General features: G+C 59.6%; 1 protein-coding gene across 1 annotated transcript in view; it reads right to left on the bottom strand.

The window, feature by feature from the left end:
* Positions 1–41: 41 nt before the first annotated feature.
* Positions 42–18,677, bottom strand: part of RRM1 (ribonucleotide reductase catalytic subunit M1) — an 18,854-nt gene continuing 218 nt past the window's right edge. Inside the window, exons 2-19 of the mRNA XM_044418627.1 lie at positions 18,471–18,559; positions 17,069–17,246; positions 15,980–16,080; positions 15,195–15,254; positions 14,276–14,315; positions 13,213–13,375; positions 12,634–12,775; positions 12,362–12,445; positions 11,386–11,547; positions 10,449–10,528; positions 9,742–9,943; positions 8,918–9,067; positions 6,096–6,317; positions 4,876–4,952; positions 3,495–3,630; positions 3,089–3,184; positions 1,527–1,715; positions 42–1,009 (exon numbers count right to left, since the gene is read on the bottom strand). Coding sequence (XP_044274562.1) covers positions 827–1,009; positions 1,527–1,715; positions 3,089–3,184; positions 3,495–3,630; positions 4,876–4,952; positions 6,096–6,317; positions 8,918–9,067; positions 9,742–9,943; positions 10,449–10,528; positions 11,386–11,547; positions 12,362–12,445; positions 12,634–12,775; positions 13,213–13,375; positions 14,276–14,315; positions 15,195–15,254; positions 15,980–16,080; positions 17,069–17,246; positions 18,471–18,559 — 2,354 coding nt within the window. The 3' untranslated portion in view covers positions 42–826. The remainder of the gene's footprint in view (positions 1,010–1,526; positions 1,716–3,088; positions 3,185–3,494; positions 3,631–4,875; positions 4,953–6,095; positions 6,318–8,917; positions 9,068–9,741; positions 9,944–10,448; positions 10,529–11,385; positions 11,548–12,361; positions 12,446–12,633; positions 12,776–13,212; positions 13,376–14,275; positions 14,316–15,194; positions 15,255–15,979; positions 16,081–17,068; positions 17,247–18,470; positions 18,560–18,677) is intronic.

Consider the following 18,677-nt stretch of genomic DNA (forward strand, 5'->3'; position numbering starts at 1 on the left):
CTAGAACTAGGTCATTGATTTGCATTAGAATGGCTAGGAGGTTAAGTAGAAAAGCAAAGTTATTTTTATATTTATAGAAAATATCTCAGCTCAGTAACCACGGTTCTTGAAAGACAGCAGAGCGAGTGGTAACAGCTTCGTTGCAAAGAGAAACCCTGCTAAATCAAACAGTTTGGATGCGCGATCAAGACTCCCCCGCTGTGTCTGGTGCTTGCACCGCGTGAAAGGGGAACGTGGCCTATGGACTCGGCACGTGCGAGACCTCTCTCGAGACGGGCGGCCCTGGCAGGGAGGCGCTGCGCTGATGCGGCCGTCCAGACGGAGGCGGTCCTGGCTCCCTCCGGGGCCTGCAGCACCCCAAACCCGCCCGCTCCCGCAAGAGCCCTGCACGCACAGGCCAGGGGGCCGCACGGGGCACAGAGCGCTCACAGCGCGGCGGCCAAGGAGCTCGCTGCCTCCGGGAGAGACCGGACAGCAGCGCCCTCGGCAGGAAAGGGGACCGGCCCAGGACCCGGCGACCCACCAACACCGCGGCCGGCCCCTTATCCGTCTGCGTGCCGAGGGAGCGCCGTCTCTCTGCCACAGGCGGGGCCAGCCTGGGAGGGAGCGCCGAGGGGTCCTCGCTCCAACAGCCGCACGTGCAGACCCCCCCCGCCTTCCCTGCCCAACCAGCCGGGGGGCCATCCTAAGGAAGGCAAGCAACCACTGTCCCACCCCGCCCGTTCCTGACCCCCGAAACCGAGAGCTGGCCTCTCTGCACGCCGCCAACCCGTCTAACCCAGCCGAGGAAGGGGAGTGGGGGGCCAGGCGGCGGCGGCACAGCTCCCTAAGACCCGCACATGAGGCACTCGTCCTTGTTCTCCAGGGAGCACACCATGGCGGCCTTGTTCCTCTCCTTCTCCTCCTCCTCCCTGGAGATCTTCTCCTTCAGTTTCTCCTTGTTCAGGGTGAACTGGATCGGGTTGGCCGCTGGCTTGGTCCTGAGGTAGTACATCCCGGTCTTCAGGCCCTGCGGGCAGCGAAACAGTGCAAGAGAGCTCGCTCAAGGCGTCGGAACCGGAGGACACGGGCAGAATGCCGGCAGCTCCCTCGGTGGGGCGGCGGGCCAGGCGCAGTGTGCACGTGGGCCGAGCGCCACGTCCACGGTGCTGGATGGCTTACGACGCCTCCGAGAGGGCAGGGGGAGCAGGGCTCCGCAAGCAGAGCGAGCGAGGGCAGCCGAGAAGAGCTTGCCAAAGAACGGGCTGCTTGCGGGGCCGATCCGGCAAAGGAAGGAAAACGGAGCCTGGCAGGAGGAAGGAAAAAGCAAGGGGCAGGGGGCAAGCCGCTGCCCGGGTGGGAAGCTGCCGCAGGGCCTCTGCAGAGCGAGCGGCGAGGGAGGGCGGGCGGGCCCCGGACTGGCCGGGCCTCAGAGGGTGGCGTGGGAGGGCCCAGCAGACCCTCCCTGACAGAGGAGGGAACTGCCTGTGCTTGGAGTGCGACCGGAAGCAAACCTCGGGGCGGCCTCCCCGACGCCCAGCACGCACCTGCTTCCATCCGTAGAAATGCATGCTGGTCAGCTTGCCGTAATTCGGCTCCGCGATGTGGATGTTCAGGGACTGGCTCTGGTCGATGAAGGCCCCTCGGTCTGCCGCCATCTTGATGATGGTTTTCTGGGAAATTTCCCACACGGTCTTGTAGAGCTGCTTCAGGTCATCCGGAATCTCGGGAATATTCTGCAACACGGAAGGGTCAAAGAACGATGCTCTGGGAAACGGCAAGATGGTTTTCGCCTTGAGCAGCGGCGCTGGGAAGACGCAAGCACACCAAGGAAGCACCCGCGGGCTCTCCAGGAGGCCCGATTCTGACCCAGACAGGGAGGTGGGGAACACGGCTGAGGCCGCAAAGCCACCGTGGCTGGAGAAGCGGAGGCGGGGGGGGGGGGTGACTGGTGCTCCAAGAGACCCTTCCAAAGCCACAGGGACAGTGAGCTGGAGCAGAGAGAAAGCGGAGGAAGGGGCGGCGTTCGGGGACCCAGGGCCAGATGTTGCCACAGCAGCCAGCAGGCTGGCATTCCAAGATGGCTGCCGAGATGACTCTCCCGGGGAAGGACCCGCTCCGAAGGAGGGGCTCCCTGGGCACAGGGTGCCTGAATGGGCCGGGCAAACAACGCTCCGCAGTTCGATCACGACTCTCTTTTCCGCTGCACTGAGGAGGAATGCAGGATGCTAGCACAACTCTGCTTTTTGTAGCACAGCTCTCACTTAACTTTGCAATAAAAGTGAACTAATTTCAATTATAATTCATTTTCTTCTCTCAGGCAGCAGGGGTGACCTAGGGTAGAATGGGCGGGGGGGGGGGGGGGGCGACCGCAAGACTATCTTGAGCTATTCAAGATCAGAAAACACAAGAGAAAAAGAGAATACTTTACTTGCTTCCACCAGGGCAAACCACTCCGATTGTACAGTATCCTAAACAACAGCTTAACAAAATAACCGTGCCACGGATACCACGCAAAATCCATTCTCTGCTTAGTGCTACATTCTTAAAAGCAGTCTTTGCTCAGCACAAACCTGATTTTTAAATCAGACTCACTGCGTGGCACCAACCAGCACTCGGCCACCAAGTCTTGCCTCAAGAGAAGAAGTTCACTGAGCTGACCGCACCGCCAAGGCCGCCATCTCAGCCACGCCTCACTTGCTCTGGGAATCCCCGCGCGGGGCCCCTTTCGAGCTTCCCAGTCCTCTCACGGAGACACACAACTCCTCTAAAGCCAACTAGCAGCCGGAAACATGGCCTGTGGCACAGGTCAAAGGAAACCAAGCGCATTTCCAGTCCACAACAGTCTGGCATGTCTGCAGCCTTGCTGAATGCTAGTGATTTAATTATTCAACAAGTTGTTCACGGGGTAATGCTATGCATCGCCATATAAATACTAGAATGCACAGGACGGCACGGTTTTAGTTTCAAGAGCACACTAAAGGCTGCATAGCCTCTCAGCATTTCGTAACCTCACCCCAAGAGGCGACCACGTGGAGCTATGCTGAACGGCCCGGCGCAGGCCAGGCAGCCCCCCTGAAAGGGGTCTGGGGCTGCTTCCCCAGCATACCTGGATAGAACCGTTGAAGCCGATGATCTGATTCTTCATCTCCTCGCTCCACAAGCCCCTCTCGGTCAGGTCTTTCAGCAAGTGAGGGTTCACGATCTGCAAAACCAAAGAACACCAGAAGTCACAGCCAGCCTGACAAACAACACTGCGCCCTTCCCCGACTGCGAGCACGGCTGAGCGAGTGGCTCTCCAACGCCATGTTGGCCAGCCTCTGTGCGATCGGCTCCCTTCTCATCGGGGCAGCCCCTGAGCCCCGCAAAAAGAAAATGCGATGCCGTGTTGGGGAGCAGGAGGCAGAGTTCCCCCGGGGCAATCAGTGCCTTGCTCTCAGCCACAGGAAGGAGACGGCTCTGCCTCGGCATCCCGCCGCTGTGCTTGGCTAACTCAGCCCTCCCTCTTTTTTTACCTGGAACTCCCCGGAAAGAACTCTGCGCGTGTAGATGTTGCTGGTATACGGCTCGATGGACTCATTGTTACCCAGGATCTGGGCGGTAGACGCTGTCGGCATTGGCGCAAGGAGAAGGCTGTTTCTCACCCCGTGCCTGGAGCACACAGAACAGTGACAAACGGCTTTTGGAAGCCTTTGGAGAATCAGCATTTCTAAAAACCCCACTGCCTGAAACTGAATCCCTGAAACTGCCAAACTGAAATAAGGTGAGCCACGCAGAGAGGCAAAAACAACCCCACCCCCCCAATCCTGGCATGGCAGAGTTGGAGGGGCCAAGGAGGCCACCAGGCCCAAGGGCTCCAAGTCGCACTGTCCCCCCAACAGTGGGATCTGGGATGCCTCCAGGGGGGCAGAGCCCACGACCACCACCACGGGGAAGCTCCACGGCTGCGCTGCTCTCCGGCAGGAGGTTACCCCTGATGTTCAGCTGGAATCTGGCTGCCGTTGGCTGGAGCCTGTCCTTCCGCACCCCGCACACCAGGAGGACCAGAGAGCGGGCCTGGCCCTCCTGCGTGGGGCAGCCTTTCAACGACCTTCAGAGGGTGCTATCGGCCCTCCCCTCGGCCTTCCCTTCCCAATTCCATTAATTGCTCTTCGCAGGGCTTTGTTTCCAGCCCTGGATAGTCCTTGCTGCCCTCCTCTGAACCCTCCCGACTTGTCTGCCTCTTTCTTAGACTGTGGTGAAATCCATTTCACTGTCCATGGAAACAACAAACACCTCCTGTCTCCTTGATGTACGTAAGAATTATACATAACAGACCAGTGACTCATCCAGACTGATTGCAAACATGCACTTTGTCGAGAGAGGAGAAGCCCCCACATCAGTCCAAATGACAGAGACGCGGGCACGTGGAGGCCCGGCCAGCCCCCTGCCATCAGCTCCCGCCTTGTTTTCATAAAGGGACCCCAGCATCTGGATCCGAACTGCTGCCTGCCTGCTTGCAGGAGAAGGGCACACGGAGAGCTCCGATGCGCCTCCCCTCCCTCCGAAGCTGGAGACGCAGAGCCGGCCTCGGGGAGACCAGCTGCCCGGCGCACCCAGCACAGCTGCCGAAGCTGCAGGAGCCCCGGGGGCTACGAGCCTTCCTGGCCACATGCCAGCCCCAGCCTAGAGGCAGTGTGCCCGCTGCTGGGAGACACGGGCAGGAGAGCGCCCCTCCTCTCCGGTGGGGCTTGCGGGCTCCCACGGGCAGCTGGGCGGCTGCCGTACAGGCAAAGCGCCGGACCAGGTGGACCCCTGGCCTGGTCCCTTCCCGGAGCTCTGCACATGCTCGCGTCCTCCCCGCGCCACGCGAGCAGCGCCCGCTGGGCTGTCAGCCCAGGAGAGGCTCTTACTCACTCTGCAATCTTCTCCTTCAGGGCCTTCCAGTCCCAAAGCTCGGTGGGGGTCACGTTCCACATGTCATACTGAAGGACCTGAAGGACATCGCACAGCAGCACGGTCACTGGGTGGAGCGGGGAGGCTTCCCAGCAGGGCTCGCCGGCTCTCTCAGCGAGGAGGCGGCGGCTGGTGGGGAGGGGGGGGCAAACAGGAAGGCAGGGCCCTGGAGGCAGAACGACGCTTTCCTCTTCTGTCACGCGTTACTCTTCCATTTCTGTTTAGGGACCACATGATAAATGCCAAGCACTCTCCTCACACTGAGGTGGGGGGGTCCTCTCCACTGACATGGTTACCAGCTTTCAGTCATGAATTCTTTCATATGTTCCAAGAATATGAGGAACTTCAGTTTTGCCAGAGGCAGCCACGATCAGAAAAAAGCACCTCAAACATGTCGAGGGAGCAGAGCACACGCACCAGCCCTGCCAGGCAAGTCAAATTCTGGGGTCCGGCTTTTCAGGATAAGAACTTCTTGAGTTCTTGGGTTTAGAGGTCTGCAACAGAGAGCTAGTCATCCTGTTTTGGCGTTCACAATATTTTCCTTGTTAAAGTATGAAAACCAGGGAGGGGTTAATTGGGATTCCGGGAAGCACTTCCTGACAGTTAGGACCCCGGGAGTGTGGAATGGGCTTCCACGGGAGGTGGCCGAGGCCCCATCAGGGAGGGTGTTCCAGGAAAGACTGGACACCCACATGTTGGGGATCGCATGAGCGGAGCCCGCTGGAGCCGGGGGGCAGGCCAGATGGCACAGGAGGCTCCTTCTGACCTGTTCTGCTTCCATGTGAATTTGAACAATGCAAGGGCCACAAAAGATGCCGACGGACTTTACGGTTTAGCAGCTTCAGATGCAGGCAAGCCCCTCACTCCAAGGTACAAACATGCGCAAGGAGAGCGCGCCGGACTCCATGGGGGAGCGTCTTTTTAAAATGAGGGCCGAGAACCTGCCTTTCAAAGCGAGGGCCCTGGGGTCTCTGGGGCACCTGGACTCCGTGCAGAGAAGCTGTGTGCTCAAGAACGGCCTGCAAGGGGCGCGAGGACCAAAGCTGCACACGCTGAGAGCTGACCCAGCGATCCCTGCAGCCCAGGGGGCACTTGCTGGCGCTCCTGCCATCTTCAGAGGCTGAACTCTCCCTCTGGCAGTTACTCGGGCGACCCTTCCCGGAGCAGCGCGCTCGACTTACGCCTTTGCTGATGGGGCAGCCCTCGTAGGTCTCGTACGGCCCCTGCTCCTCCGCAAGCTCGCAGCTGGCTTCCAGCGCGCCATAATAAATGGTCTCGAAGATCTGCTGGTTGAGCAGCTGGGCCTCGGGGCTCTCGAAGGGGTAGCGCATCAGGATGAAGGCGTCGGCCAGCCCCTGCACGCCGATGCCGATGGGGCGGTGGCGTTTGTTCGAGTACTCGGCCTGGAAGGCACCAGAGAGGGCGGGATGGATCAACCGCTCGGCTCCGGGTTCGCGCAGGCGCCATTCTTGCCCGAGTCACAGTCACAGCGGGACATTCCTGGCACGGTCCTCCTTCCACCAGATCCCTCCAAACTGACTCGGGGTGCCAGGGCTTCCAGGCCACCGGTTTTGCTGACATGCACGACAGGGGGAAACTGAATTTGCACAAAGCAGTCCTCCTGGCTCACCCTCCTCAGAGCCCCGTCACCCAGCCGGAAGTGCCACCTCCCAGCAGCCAGTGCACCCCTGGAGCTCGTTCTCCAGCGCTGCTGTGGCAGCACCTCTAGGTGCCTGGAGAGCAACACAGGCCCAGCTGCCTGCCCTTTGCATGGCCCAGCAGAGTGGGCAGTGCCAAGGGGGGCTCCGGCACAATCCGGGATGCCTGAAATCGGCAGTATTCCAGACCAGAATGGCTGAACATGGGGATAAGCCCACCTCTCCCCGCCTTCCCCGCAAAGCAAGCAGGGGAGGGCCTGTCCGGAAGCCCGGCTGCAGCGGTCTTGCCCCAGTCACTGACTCAAACTGGCAGAGGCTGTCGGAAGAGGCAGCTCTCCAAAGCTTGTTCCAACTGCCGGGCCCATTTGGCCGCACAGATCCATTTCCCACACGGTCCTTCCAAAAGTATGTTGCAAATATGAAAGAAGAGTCCTCAATGTACAGTTTGAAGACACAAAGTTCAGTGCTTGTTCATGAACTAGCGAATGCTGTGATTTGAGCCACCTTGTGCCTGAAAGGGTCCAGCGGTGGGCAGCAAAAATGATCCAGGGTCTGGGAACACTGCCCTGTGAGGAGAGACAGAGAACTGGGCGTGTTCAGCCTTGAGAAGAAGAGACTGAGGGGGGACATGGTGTCCCTCTAGAAGTACCTGCAAGGCTGCCACAGAGAGGAAGGCCAAGGTCTCTTCTCGTTGATCGCAGAGTGCAGGACACGGAATAATCCGTTCAAGTTGCAGCAGCCCAGATTCAGGCTGGGCATCAGGAAGAGCTTCCTCACTGTCAGAGCAATACGGCAGGGGAACCAGCTGCCCGGAGAAGTGGGGGGCCCTCCCACACCAGACAGTCAAGGCGAAACTGGACAGCCACCTGAGTGGGATGGTGTGGCTTGGTATCCTGCAACAGCAGGAGGTTGAACCCGATGGCTGTCTTGGCCCCTTCCAATTCTGCTCTTCCATGATTCTATGAACACTTTAACCTGCAGTTTCTATATCTACCCGACTAAGTGTTCCAATTTACAGAAGACAGGTTTTTGCTTGGATTGGGAAGTCCCACAGCCCATTTCTGAAGAGTCAGCTTCTGAAGCCAAGCCTTGATTTAATAGGACCATAGTAGAGCCAGAGGGCGCCACTGAGTCCGCCCACCTGCTCAGCGCAGGGCTCCCAGTCCAAACATCTCTCTCGGAACACGGTCCAGTTGCATCCTGAACGCCTCCAGTGCGGGAGAGCCCCACATCTCCCTAGAGCATTCGTTCCACTGGCGAACTGCTCTAACGCTCAGGAAATCTCTCCTGATCCCTCGCCGGAACCCGGCCTCCTGTTACCTGAGGCTGCTATTCCGCGTCTGCACTCTGGGGTGACTGAGAAGAGACCCTGGCCTTCCTTTTGTGACAGCCATCCAAGCACCTGCAGAGCGCTACCCTATCGCCCCACAGCCTTCCCTTTTTGGGGCCAAACACGCCCAGTTCTTTCGATCTCTTTTTTCCCGGCCCCTGGATCATCCTCGCCACCCTCCTCTGAACCCTTCCGGCTTGTCAATGCAATCCGATTGCTTTGAGTTTCACCACAATTCTTGCCTGTCTCCAGGACTCAGGAATCAACCCAGGCCCTGATAGATAACGGTGTCAAAAGACATTTAAGGGGAGGGGTTTCAGAAGCTCACCAAGGGCCTCACAGAACCCCCCCCCCATGGAACCCACCATGCCTGGTGATTCGCCAGGGATCCACTTTTGTACAGCAATTTTGATTTCTTCCCCTGAAGGAGGTTTCCATAAGCTTCCGACAGGGGTCTCAGCGTGACTCCGGTTCTGCAACAGTGCAGGAGTCCACAGATATTTGAAGAAAAAGAGCAAGTCCCTGGAGGAAGCGCCCGATGGCTCTCACCGCGACTGCCCTCTTCCCCGCAGCATCCACGGCAGCACGACCAGGCCGGGCGGCTGGTGGCGAACCCAAGCAGGAGGGGGCATGGCACTCACGCCCTGCCTGTGGGCTTCCACCAGGGCGTCGGACCGGCCCGTGGGAACAGGATGCTGGGCAAGAGGCCCGCCGTCGGCCCGGCCCCGGGGCTCACCACAGGCGCTTCACACACACCTGTACCAAGGGATGTCTAAATGCTCGATGAGCATAGGAGGTGGGGTGGAAAGAAACCGCAGCGTGTGCTCAGCCGGCGGGCGAGGGACACAACGGCCCCGCCTTTTGCCTGGGGAAGCCTGGCGGGCGGCCGTGTCCCCGGGCTCCGCTGCTGGGGCGCTTGATCGGCGGCCTGCGCGCTCCCCTACACTGGCGGTGCTGCGGGGCGGCTGCGCCACCATCGGCCCAGGCCCCACTCCGCCGGCAGCAGCCCTCCTACCTCCGGCACAGGATAGTAGTTGATGTCGATGATCTTATTCAGATTCCGGACGATGACTTTGGTCACTTCTGCCAGCTTCTTGAAATCGTATGTGTGCTCCGGAGTGACGTACATGTTCAGGGCGATGGAGGCCAAGTTGCACACGGCCACCTAGGAGGCGAGCAGAAGAAACGGTGCCCGGCGCTCAAGCAGGGCGGGCGAGGGAGGCAGAGGAGACTGCAGGGCAACCGGCCCACGGAAGGCCTCCCGCGCCCCCCCCCCCCCGCATGCCACCAGCCATCCGGTGGCCAGGCGCTCCCTGCCCTCGCAGCTCCAGAAACCGCCCCCACAGGCCTGCGCAGGTGGGGCATTCCACCACTCGGCCCCCACAGCAACAGGAGGACTCTTAATTTAAATAAGAAGAGGGTACGCATTTTAAATAATAAGAGACTCCGGTTGGACTAGTGAGCTGCATATTAACCAATTTTCTCGAAATTTAGGCCTACTTGAATGAATTCGGCAAAAATGACCAGATGACCAGAACAATGAATCTCCCCCGCCAGCAGTCCTTCTTGCCCAAGCAGGGTCTCCCTCGGTCTTGCTTCTCAGGCTGCGGATGATGCTCAGAGCTCTCCCTTCGAGCCCCGTTCCCACCCTTCCCCGGCCAGGAATTCCACAGTGGAAGCATCTCTTGGACAACACTGGGTCCTGCCACCCGTGGATCTGACTGCCGAAGGGCAGGACACAGGGCACAGCAGCTCCCCCGCGGCGGCTCCCAGGAAGGCCAGGCTTCCCTCGCTGGATCCCGCTGAGCCAGAGGCGCCCCAGGGTCCCACGCAGCCCACCTCGTCCTGGCTCGTGTACTCCACGATTTCGGTGCACAGGTTGCTGCACTTGATGGTCCCCAGGTTCTGCTGGTTGCTCTTCCGGTTGCAGGAATCCTTATACAGCATGTACGGCGTTCCCGTCTCCGTCTGGGACTCTATGATGGCATACCAGAGCTGCTGGGCCTTCACCACCTTGCGCACACGCCCTTGCGACTCGTAGCTGCAGCACAGAGCGAGCCGCGCTCTTGAAAGGAGGCTCACAAACATCCTGTTTCCACCGACACGCTAAGCGCGTGAGCGGGTACAGGCACTCCGAGCGCCATGAGGCCTCCAGCCAGAGGAAGAGCTGCGCAGCAGGAGCACGTGAATGGCGGGCTCGACTCGCCTGCCTGCACGATGCCCAGCTGTGCCGCGAGCCCAAACAGGTCTGGCTGCCGTGACCTTCGCCAGGACGCCTCAGGAGTGCCGATCTGGGCACGTTCCGGAAAACCAGCTGGACACCCCTGAGGCCCCTGCATGAATTCAACAACTAGCTCCCCCCAGGGAAGGCCTGACGCTTAGAACAAGCTTACCTTCAGACTAACTAGCAAGGGATGTTCTGATTCGTGTAAAAACGAGACTAGACCCCGGGGGCCACGCAGACGCAGCCCGGAGGCAAAGCGGCTCCATTGTCCGCCCCAGGCCTGAAGTCTGGCCCGGCTCAGACGCCCCCCGACTCCTCTTACCTCTCATAGAGTCTCTCAAATTCCTCCCCCCAGACCTCGTCCAGGCCTGGGCATTCATTCGGACACATCAGGGACCAGTCCTGCAAGAGACGCACGAGGGTGAGGGGGGGCTTCCCTCTTCGTGGGGAAGGGGCTCCCCACACAAGGTGCCCCTTATCAAGAGCGGCCTGCCTGCAACCCCACCGAAAAGCTGCTCAGTCTGGGAAAGCTAGTGCGGCTCCAGCAGTTTTGGTGGGCAGGCAAGCAAGCGGTAAAGCACCCCGGCCCCTCACCATTTCTCTCTAAGCTTCACAAATGAACAAAGCATCCTGCGAGGAAGAGTTCGGAGCCAGGCAACCCTTGTGCCTCAAGCCAGAACACACGTTACAGAGCGACACCCGGGAGCAGGGCTTGTGGAGCATCATCCAGCGCAAGACCACCGCTTTCTAACATTGAGCTGGAACTGACAAGCGGTTGCTGGATGCGAGTTGCCGCGCAGGCACCCGTCATCTGTCGCCCTGACGCGCTGCCAAGCCATCTCCGGCTGATGACAGCCCTCCGAGTAGAAGCCTCCAAAGTGTCCCGTCAACGACATCCCAGCTCAGCTGTTCTAAACTAAAGGCAGCGGCTTCCTTTACGGAGCCGGTCCAGCTCACGCTCGGCCTGCCTTCCCACCGCCTGCCTTCAATCTCAGTGGGCCGTAATTCCACAGAAACAGCGAGAGGAACGGCAAGACTAGGCAAACCGGGGTTCCTCCTGAACTCCGGTCCTTCGCTGGGCACAGGCGACAGGAAGGCATCCTGACAGAGAAGCTGCGGCTGAGGCAGCATAGCCGAGCTCCCGCTCTTTCGAGGAGAGGCTCCACCGACATGTCAAGGCAGAGCAATGCCGCCGCCGCCGCCGGCCCAGCCTCCGTACGGGAGCCGGCAAATGCGCGGGGTAAAGCCACGCTCCCCACCTGGTTGGTCTCCACTCGCTTCATGAAGAGGTCCGGTATCCACAGGGCATAGAAGAGGTCCCGGGCACGCTGCTCCTCCTTCCCCGTGTTTTTCTTCAGGTCGAGAAACTCGAAGATGTCAAAGTGCCAGGGCTCCAGGTAGATGGCGAAGGCCCCGGGTCTCTGGCAAGGCAAACGGCACCGAGCGCAGGGCAGCTCATGAGGCACGCCTCCGCGGCCGCCCCGCTGCAGGACGCGGGAGAAGCAGCCCCTGCCTCGCCGTGGAACAGGCTCCCGGGACCCCGGCTGCCCTCACGCCCCCCCCGCAGGCCTCACGGCCTCTGGGCCGACCACTCAGCTCCCAAGCACCGTCCACTGCATTACGCTGGGGACCTGACTGGGGGCGCTTCTCCACTTGCAAAGCTCTTTGGAGCCTCGCATTACTGGCTGACCTGTGAGGGAAGCGCAGCCCCAAGAACAACCCCATGGACATCAGCCCTCCCGTCGTGCGCGGGACGCGCGAGCGAGGAGGACGACTAGTTGGCATGGGTGGCTTTGAGCAAGTCCCAGCGGGGAAGACCCTTAAAATGGGCCACTCTGAGTGAGGACCGCTGCAGGTGCGGCAGGAGCACGCAGAGCCAACTCTATGCAGTCAAACTCTTCCGTCTGAGCTTAAAAGAGTGTGAGGACTGCCCCGCCCTGCCTGCACCTCAGGGCCAGGCGGACACGGCCCCAGGCGGTCGGGAGAGAGCGCCTCTGCAGCACGGGACTGCCCTGCCGCGATGCGAGCCGGAGGTGTCCCGGTGGGAAAGGAGGGGCCAGAACGCTGCCAGGCACCGATGAGGCACTGGCGCTGTGCGGGGAGGCCAATAAAGAGGAAAGGCCGCTCTCCTTGAACGCGTGTTCAGAGCAGGGGAAGGAGAGTCACGCGGGAAGCGGCTCGGGCTGACCCCTCGCCCCCACCCAGCACATGCCGCCTTGGAAGGGGCCAGCATACCTTGTTGCCACCTTGGTCGACGTAGCGAGCCGTGTTGTTGTACACCCTCAGCATTGGGACCAGCCCGTTGGAGTTTCCATTTGTCTGCAACAGAAAGGTTTCAGAAATCAGCTTGGCACGACGGAGGCACTGCCAATGTCCATTTCTCCTACAGAGGCAGGTGCCCCAGGACCTGGCGGAAGCACGAGACGCTGCAGCAGCGGCAACCGAGGGCCCCAGAAGGAGCAGCTTCACAGCAAAGGACACCGGCTGGGCTCCACCGGCGGACTCACCCCCGCGATGTAGCTGCCCGTGGCACGAATGCAGCTCACCGCCACCCCGATCCCGCCAGCTGACTTGGAGATGAGCGCGCAGTGCTTCAGCGTGTCGTAGATCCCTTCGATGCTGTCGTCCTTCATGCACAGCAGGAAGCAGCTGAGCAGAAGGAAAAGGAAGCGGAAGGTTTATGGGCCACAGGGTATGACAGGTGGCACTCCTGTTTGCATCCAGAACCACGCAGAAGGCAAAAGTAATCTCAGCAGAACTTTTCTCTTTCCAAAACAATAGGCTATCAGGATGAATTAATTTCTCGTGCAAGGCTTTTCTTCGTGTAAGACACATCAACTTAGCAAAGTGCCCTCCCCCCGCAACTGCCTGGGCCATGGCAGCAGCAAGCGAGCAGAACCCACCCCCCGAGTCGGCAGCGACCACGCCGTGCAGCAAGCATGGGATCCGTGACGACACAACCGGGGAGCCATTCCCATCGAGAGCACGACGGGGCAGCTGCCCACGCCGTCGCCCGCTGGGACCGCGCGGCTCAAAGACCACCCCTCGGCCAGGCCGTCCTGCGGCCGCGGGTGCTGCTGCTTTACCTGGAGAGCTGGGGGCGGTTGGTGCCGGCGTTGAAGAGCGTGGGCGACGCGTGGGTGAACCACTTCTCGGAGAGCAGGTTGTAGGTTTCGATTGCGGCATCGATGTCGTCCTTGTGGATTCCCACCGCCACCCGCATCAGCATGTGCTGGGGGCGCTCAGCCACTGGGTGCCAGAAGTATGAAAGCACATCACTGGCTGCACCCGGGCCAGCAAGCGCTTCTGCCACCCCGAAGACTGGGCCCGAGCGGCTTTTACCACCACGCCTACTTCTGGTGCCTTCCTGACGCAACAAGGTATGCTGTTATCTTGCTATATGTTGTTATGATATAGCCCCCTTACAAGCAAGCAGCAGCAGGAGCCACGTGTAACAGCTTAAAACAGCTTCCCGCCCCCACCTGCAGTTGCTACGCAAGGAGATACGTAAAGAGCGTGTGCTTCTGATGCCCCCAAAAGCCGCGACTCAGAAGGTCTTGAGACCTGGCCAGAGAAGAGGGCACCACAGGAAGCCACGTCCCTGGCAGCTCTGGGGGTGTAAGTTGCAAGCAGCCTCAGGTGGGACCGGAGACGACAGAGGCGGGTGAGGAATGTGGCAAGGCGCAGGAGGGGGGAGCGGGCGCGGGCAGGAGCCGAGACAACCAAGGCAGGTTGGGGAGCAGAAACCAGGCCAGGGAGCCACACAACCGCTCAAGGATGTGTGGCGTGGCAAAGCTGGGCAAGCTTCGATGACCCCTCCCGGGGCTTCCAGCTGGCCCTCGTGACTGCTGGCCCCGGGCCAGTCCTTGAGAGCCCCGGCAGGCCCAGCCCTGTCGTGCCAGAGAGCACCTGGCTGCCCCCTAGGCCAAGCAGCCGGGGGGCCGCACTGTTCGGCAAGCCTGAGGGTCATCGGGCAGAGCGCTACTCCCTTATGAGCCGAGCCTCAAATCATGGAGCCTTCTCTTCTGGGAAGCCACCACGCTATCGGTTCGAAGCATTCATAAGCCCCCTTTAATCAGCGATTTCGAGACCATTTTCAAATCGTATGCATTTCCATACAGGACCGAGCAAAAGTCAGGTAAGACTCACCTTTGGAATTGATTTTCAGCAGATATGAGCGCTCAAGAGTCTTAAAGAGGGGAGAGAGAAATAAAAGGTTTCCCATCGTCCGAGTGTACAGGACTGGTGGCGTTCAAACAAGAACAACGACAATGAGACGGCAAGAATTACGAGTAGATCTACCAACAAAGGGCAGCCAGTTCATTCCGGTCGTGCCAGCAGCACCGGGAGGTGGCTCAGGCCAGCGTCTTTCACGCCGCCCTCTGGAAGCCCTGTGGCTCCTGAGAAGCTGCCCGGGGCTCCTCAGTGGAAAGGCCAGAACGAGCAGGCCGGGGCACCCGAAGGACAGGGGCACCCGGGCAGCCGCAACCAGCTTTCTCGGACAAGAGCGGCAGCCTGTGGCCGGCTGCCTGACTGCACAAGCCCCACACAGGCGGCCAGTTCAGACCCACAAAAGCACAACCTGCCCCCCCCACACCCCTGCGCAGGGACGGAGGGAGGGGGCCAGCGGGAACAGGGAGCCGCTGCAGCCATTTCTGGCACACAGCCGAGAGGTTTTCCCAGCAGCAGCAGGAAGGTTCCCCGTCCAGCCTGCACACACCAAACCCGCAGCCTAAAGCCACCCAAAGTCCGTTGCTGCAGCTCAAGGGAACGCCACGAGAAACGTTTTCCCTCGGCACACGCCGGCACTGAGAACGCTGCCTAGGGGCAGGAAGCCTGAAAACGCTTCTGCGGGGGCTGACCTATCCGAACTCCACTAGAGGGACTTCTGGGTAACACAGTACTGGGGTGGCCACGCAGCAAGTTCAAACCCAGCGGAAGCCGCTGGCCCCAACTTGCCCTCACACGACCGATGAGCGCGTTCCGTCTGGGCTCCTACAGCGAGAACACACATCCCACCCAGGCTCAATCGCCACTGTCAGCCTCATGAAAGGCCAGCTAATTTTACCTTGAAGCCAAAGTAGTTATAGGAGAAATCCCGATCATAAATTATGGCAGAGTTCAGTCGCTGGGGAAAGAAACAGCATGTCAGCCCCAACATTCAAATTAAGTACCCTCTCTCCAGTCTAACATGGCAGCTGTTGCGGTGCGTGCACCAAGCCAGAAAGTCCTCCTGAGGTTAAATGCTCTAGATTTTCCATATCAATATTCCTCCAACTAGAAAGCAAGAGGCAAAGCGATCTTTATTTCCCATCCTCCGAAAACCACAGGAGGTCTCCTGGCTTTGCTCAGCCATGCCGCCACATCTAGAGTATTCTGTGCACACCTTTAAAAAGCAGCATTGCTTTCCCGCCTAAGAAGCGGAAGACCTGATCTACGCAAATGTTCTGCTTTAGCAAAGCAGCAATCCGAGCACGGCCCCGGTGATCTGTGTGGAAAGGCCACAGAAAGCACGTACTCGCAAGGCCTGCGAATGCAAGGCAGCAAGATCTGTGGCTATCATGAATGCGCAGAAGGCAGCGGCGGCGCAAACGTCACGTGGCCTGCATTTGCTGTGCACTCAAGACGGCTGGGCATTCCTGTGTGCTTCCTGGCCACCTCCCAAAATGGAAGACACTCCCTCCCTCTCTTCCATCCGTCCCTCCTTCCTTCCTGTGCCTGACACTCATCCCTCCAAACGCCAAGTGAAAGCCTCAGCTGAGGCTACAGTCCGCGCCCGCCTCACACTGCTTCCCCCACTTTCCCTCAGAGGACTAGAGCGACACTCAGGGCGGCTGTCTGAACGTGACTTACGTCTTTGTTGGCTAAAACGATGTGCAGAGTTTCCTTAGAGATCATCGGGGAATGCTTGCCGTTGTGCGGGTTCACATAGTTGTACAGATCTTCCATCACATCTAAGAAGAGGCGGGGACAAAACGAAGTCCCGTGAGGCACTCCAAATCGATCGCGGCAGAACCGACCCCCACAAACCACCCGTGGCAGAAACGAGCCCTGCAGGGTCAGACCGACGGCCCACCCAGTCCCGCCTGCCACACAGGTCCCCCCAGCAGGGTGGGAGCACGACCCCCACCTGCCAGCTCCCCAGCCACTGGCGTTCACAGGCAAGCAGCCCCTGGGGCAGAAGGCTGCACGCGCCCCAGGGCCAGTGGCCACGAACAGCCCCCTCCCTCCTGTATTTGCCCAGGCCCCTTTAAAATCCATCACCACTTCCCGTAACTATACTCTTGTAAGAAAAATTATTTTCTTTGATCTGCCCTAAACCCCCAGCCAGTCGGCTCCATGGGATGGTCCCGGGTTCAAGCGTTAGAGGGAAAGAAGTGCCTCTCTCTCCACACCACGCATTATTTCAAACTCCTCTACCCTGTAGATGCTGCAGCAGTTTGCCTAGAGAGACTGTACCACTTAACCTGTGGTGAAGCCCCACACGTGGGGTATGTGCGGCTGCCCCGTGCAGAGCACACAAACTTTGCTCGGGGGCCGCTGTGTCATGCAAACCCAGCAAGGATTAAACCACGATCTGTTTCTGGGTTATGCAAGAGCTGTTTGAAGCCGCTCTTCACGAGCTAAACAACCCACCAGTGGGCCAGGCATGTTGCGCCAACCCAGTTGCGGCCTGTCTTCTGGATAGCAGCCTCGCGAAGGCTGTTACTCCCATATGCAGCTCCCCAGCTTGGCCTCTCTTAATCGTTTAAACTGCTACTACCAGTTCCAATCGTTCCATGCAAACTCGATACTACCCTATGTCCCCAGGCGGTTTTATCGCAATGTGAATTAAATCCCGACCGTCTCTCCGGGCTCGCATTTTGCCGGCAACATGCTTCCAATGCACCCCCAAAGCGCCAACGTGGGGCAAATCAATGCAGGCACCGGGCCCCCACTCACCACTGAAGACCTTCTTGGTTTCCTTGTGCAGGTTGGAGACGGCTATCCTGGCTGCCAGGATGGCGTAGTCCGGGTACTTGGTCGTCAGGGTTGCTGCTGTCTCTGCGGCCAGCGTATCCAGCTCTACGGTAGTGACGCCACTGTAAAGGCCCTGGATCACTTTCATAGTGATCTGGGCCTAGTCAGAGCAAAGCATCACCAAGTTAGCTGGGTATACTGATATATACAAGCAATTCTCCCATGCAAGTTGAACTGAAATGTACCTGCTCAGTCTTCTTACAGCACATCAAATGCCTTAAAACCTCTCTCTGCTAAAAGCCCGAATATCTCCACTTTACTCCCATTATGCAGACCAAGATTTAAACATGATCAAAAAGAGACTCATCCAAAGCTTCTCCATGACTCCAGGACAAAGCTGGGCTTTGAAGCCAGGTCTTATAGGCCTAACTACCATGCTAACCCAGATGGAAAGAACAGCAATCAGCTTCCGGACACTCCTTTTGCTAGAGAGCTGGACAGCATTTTCTCTGGCAAAGCTTTCCACCAAAAGGTGGTTAAAGTAACAACAAGTTTGACTGCCATGATGAGAGAAACAGGCTGCTACTCAAGGAGGAAGAGGAATGCCCCAGAAAGCAGAGCAGTGGGCAGATATCAGCGGGTTAATCAGGCAGATATTTCCCTCAGAAGTACAGGGCTTCAAACTTGAATAGTGCAGCCTCTAGGTGGAACCATCACAAAGGGAAAGATTCAGAGGTAACCAGAGTGCTTCTGATTTGACCTAAACCAACAGGCTTGCCAGGGACGCAAATGTAATGCTCACGCTGTCACCCTGTGCGGCTATTTTGTGCAGAAAGGTGGGTCTTACATTGCAAAATAAAATATGCAGATGCCTCTAATGTGCAGATAGAAACAATGTGCTGCTCAGTCTACTTAAGGTATCACGTGCGGTTTCTGCGCATAAACCGGAGCTACAAAGGTTCAGAAACTGTGAGGGCGACGCTGGCAAAGACTGTTGTCATGTGCCCTCCAGCTCCCTCTGGCCCGGGGAGAGCCTAGGGCCGCACGATCCTCCGGGAGGCCCTGTCCTCGCAGCCCGCTCAGCTCCCCCCCCCCCCGGCAACGCCAGGCCGGGGCTCCCTGCCTGGGCCCGGGCGCCCCCTTCCCGCCTTCGGCTTTGCCCGGCAGCGCCGTCCTGTCCCGGGAGCGCGGCCTCCTCGTGGTGCCCGCAAGGCACGGCCGCTGCCTGCCTCCTTCCGAGACCCGCCAGCTAGTTTTGCGCCTTTCCCAACAACCGAACCGCTCTGCCCCGCGGCGCCCGAAGGGCCGGGCCCCGATTCCGGCACGTTCCTTCCCGGCGGGCCCGCGGGCGCAGCTCGCGAGGGGCGGCGGGGGCGGCACTTGCCGGGTCGACGAAGTCCAGGTTGAGCCCGTAGCACAGCTTCTGGATGCGGGAGGTGATCTTGTCGAACATGACCCGCTCGTGGCGCCCGTCTGCAAGAGAGGCGCCCGTTGCTGCGGCGGCGGCGCCCGCGGGCCCCAGCCCCGGCCCGCCGCTCCCCGCCGCCGAGCCGGGAGGGCCCCGGGCCCGCGGCAGCCGGCAGGGCGCCCT

The sequence above is a fragment of the Varanus komodoensis genome, unplaced genomic scaffold (assembly GCF_004798865.1).
Source record: "Varanus komodoensis strain SLA01 unplaced genomic scaffold, ASM479886v1 scaffold91, whole genome shotgun sequence".
In the NCBI taxonomy this organism is placed as follows: Eukaryota; Metazoa; Chordata; class Lepidosauria; order Squamata; family Varanidae; genus Varanus; species Varanus komodoensis.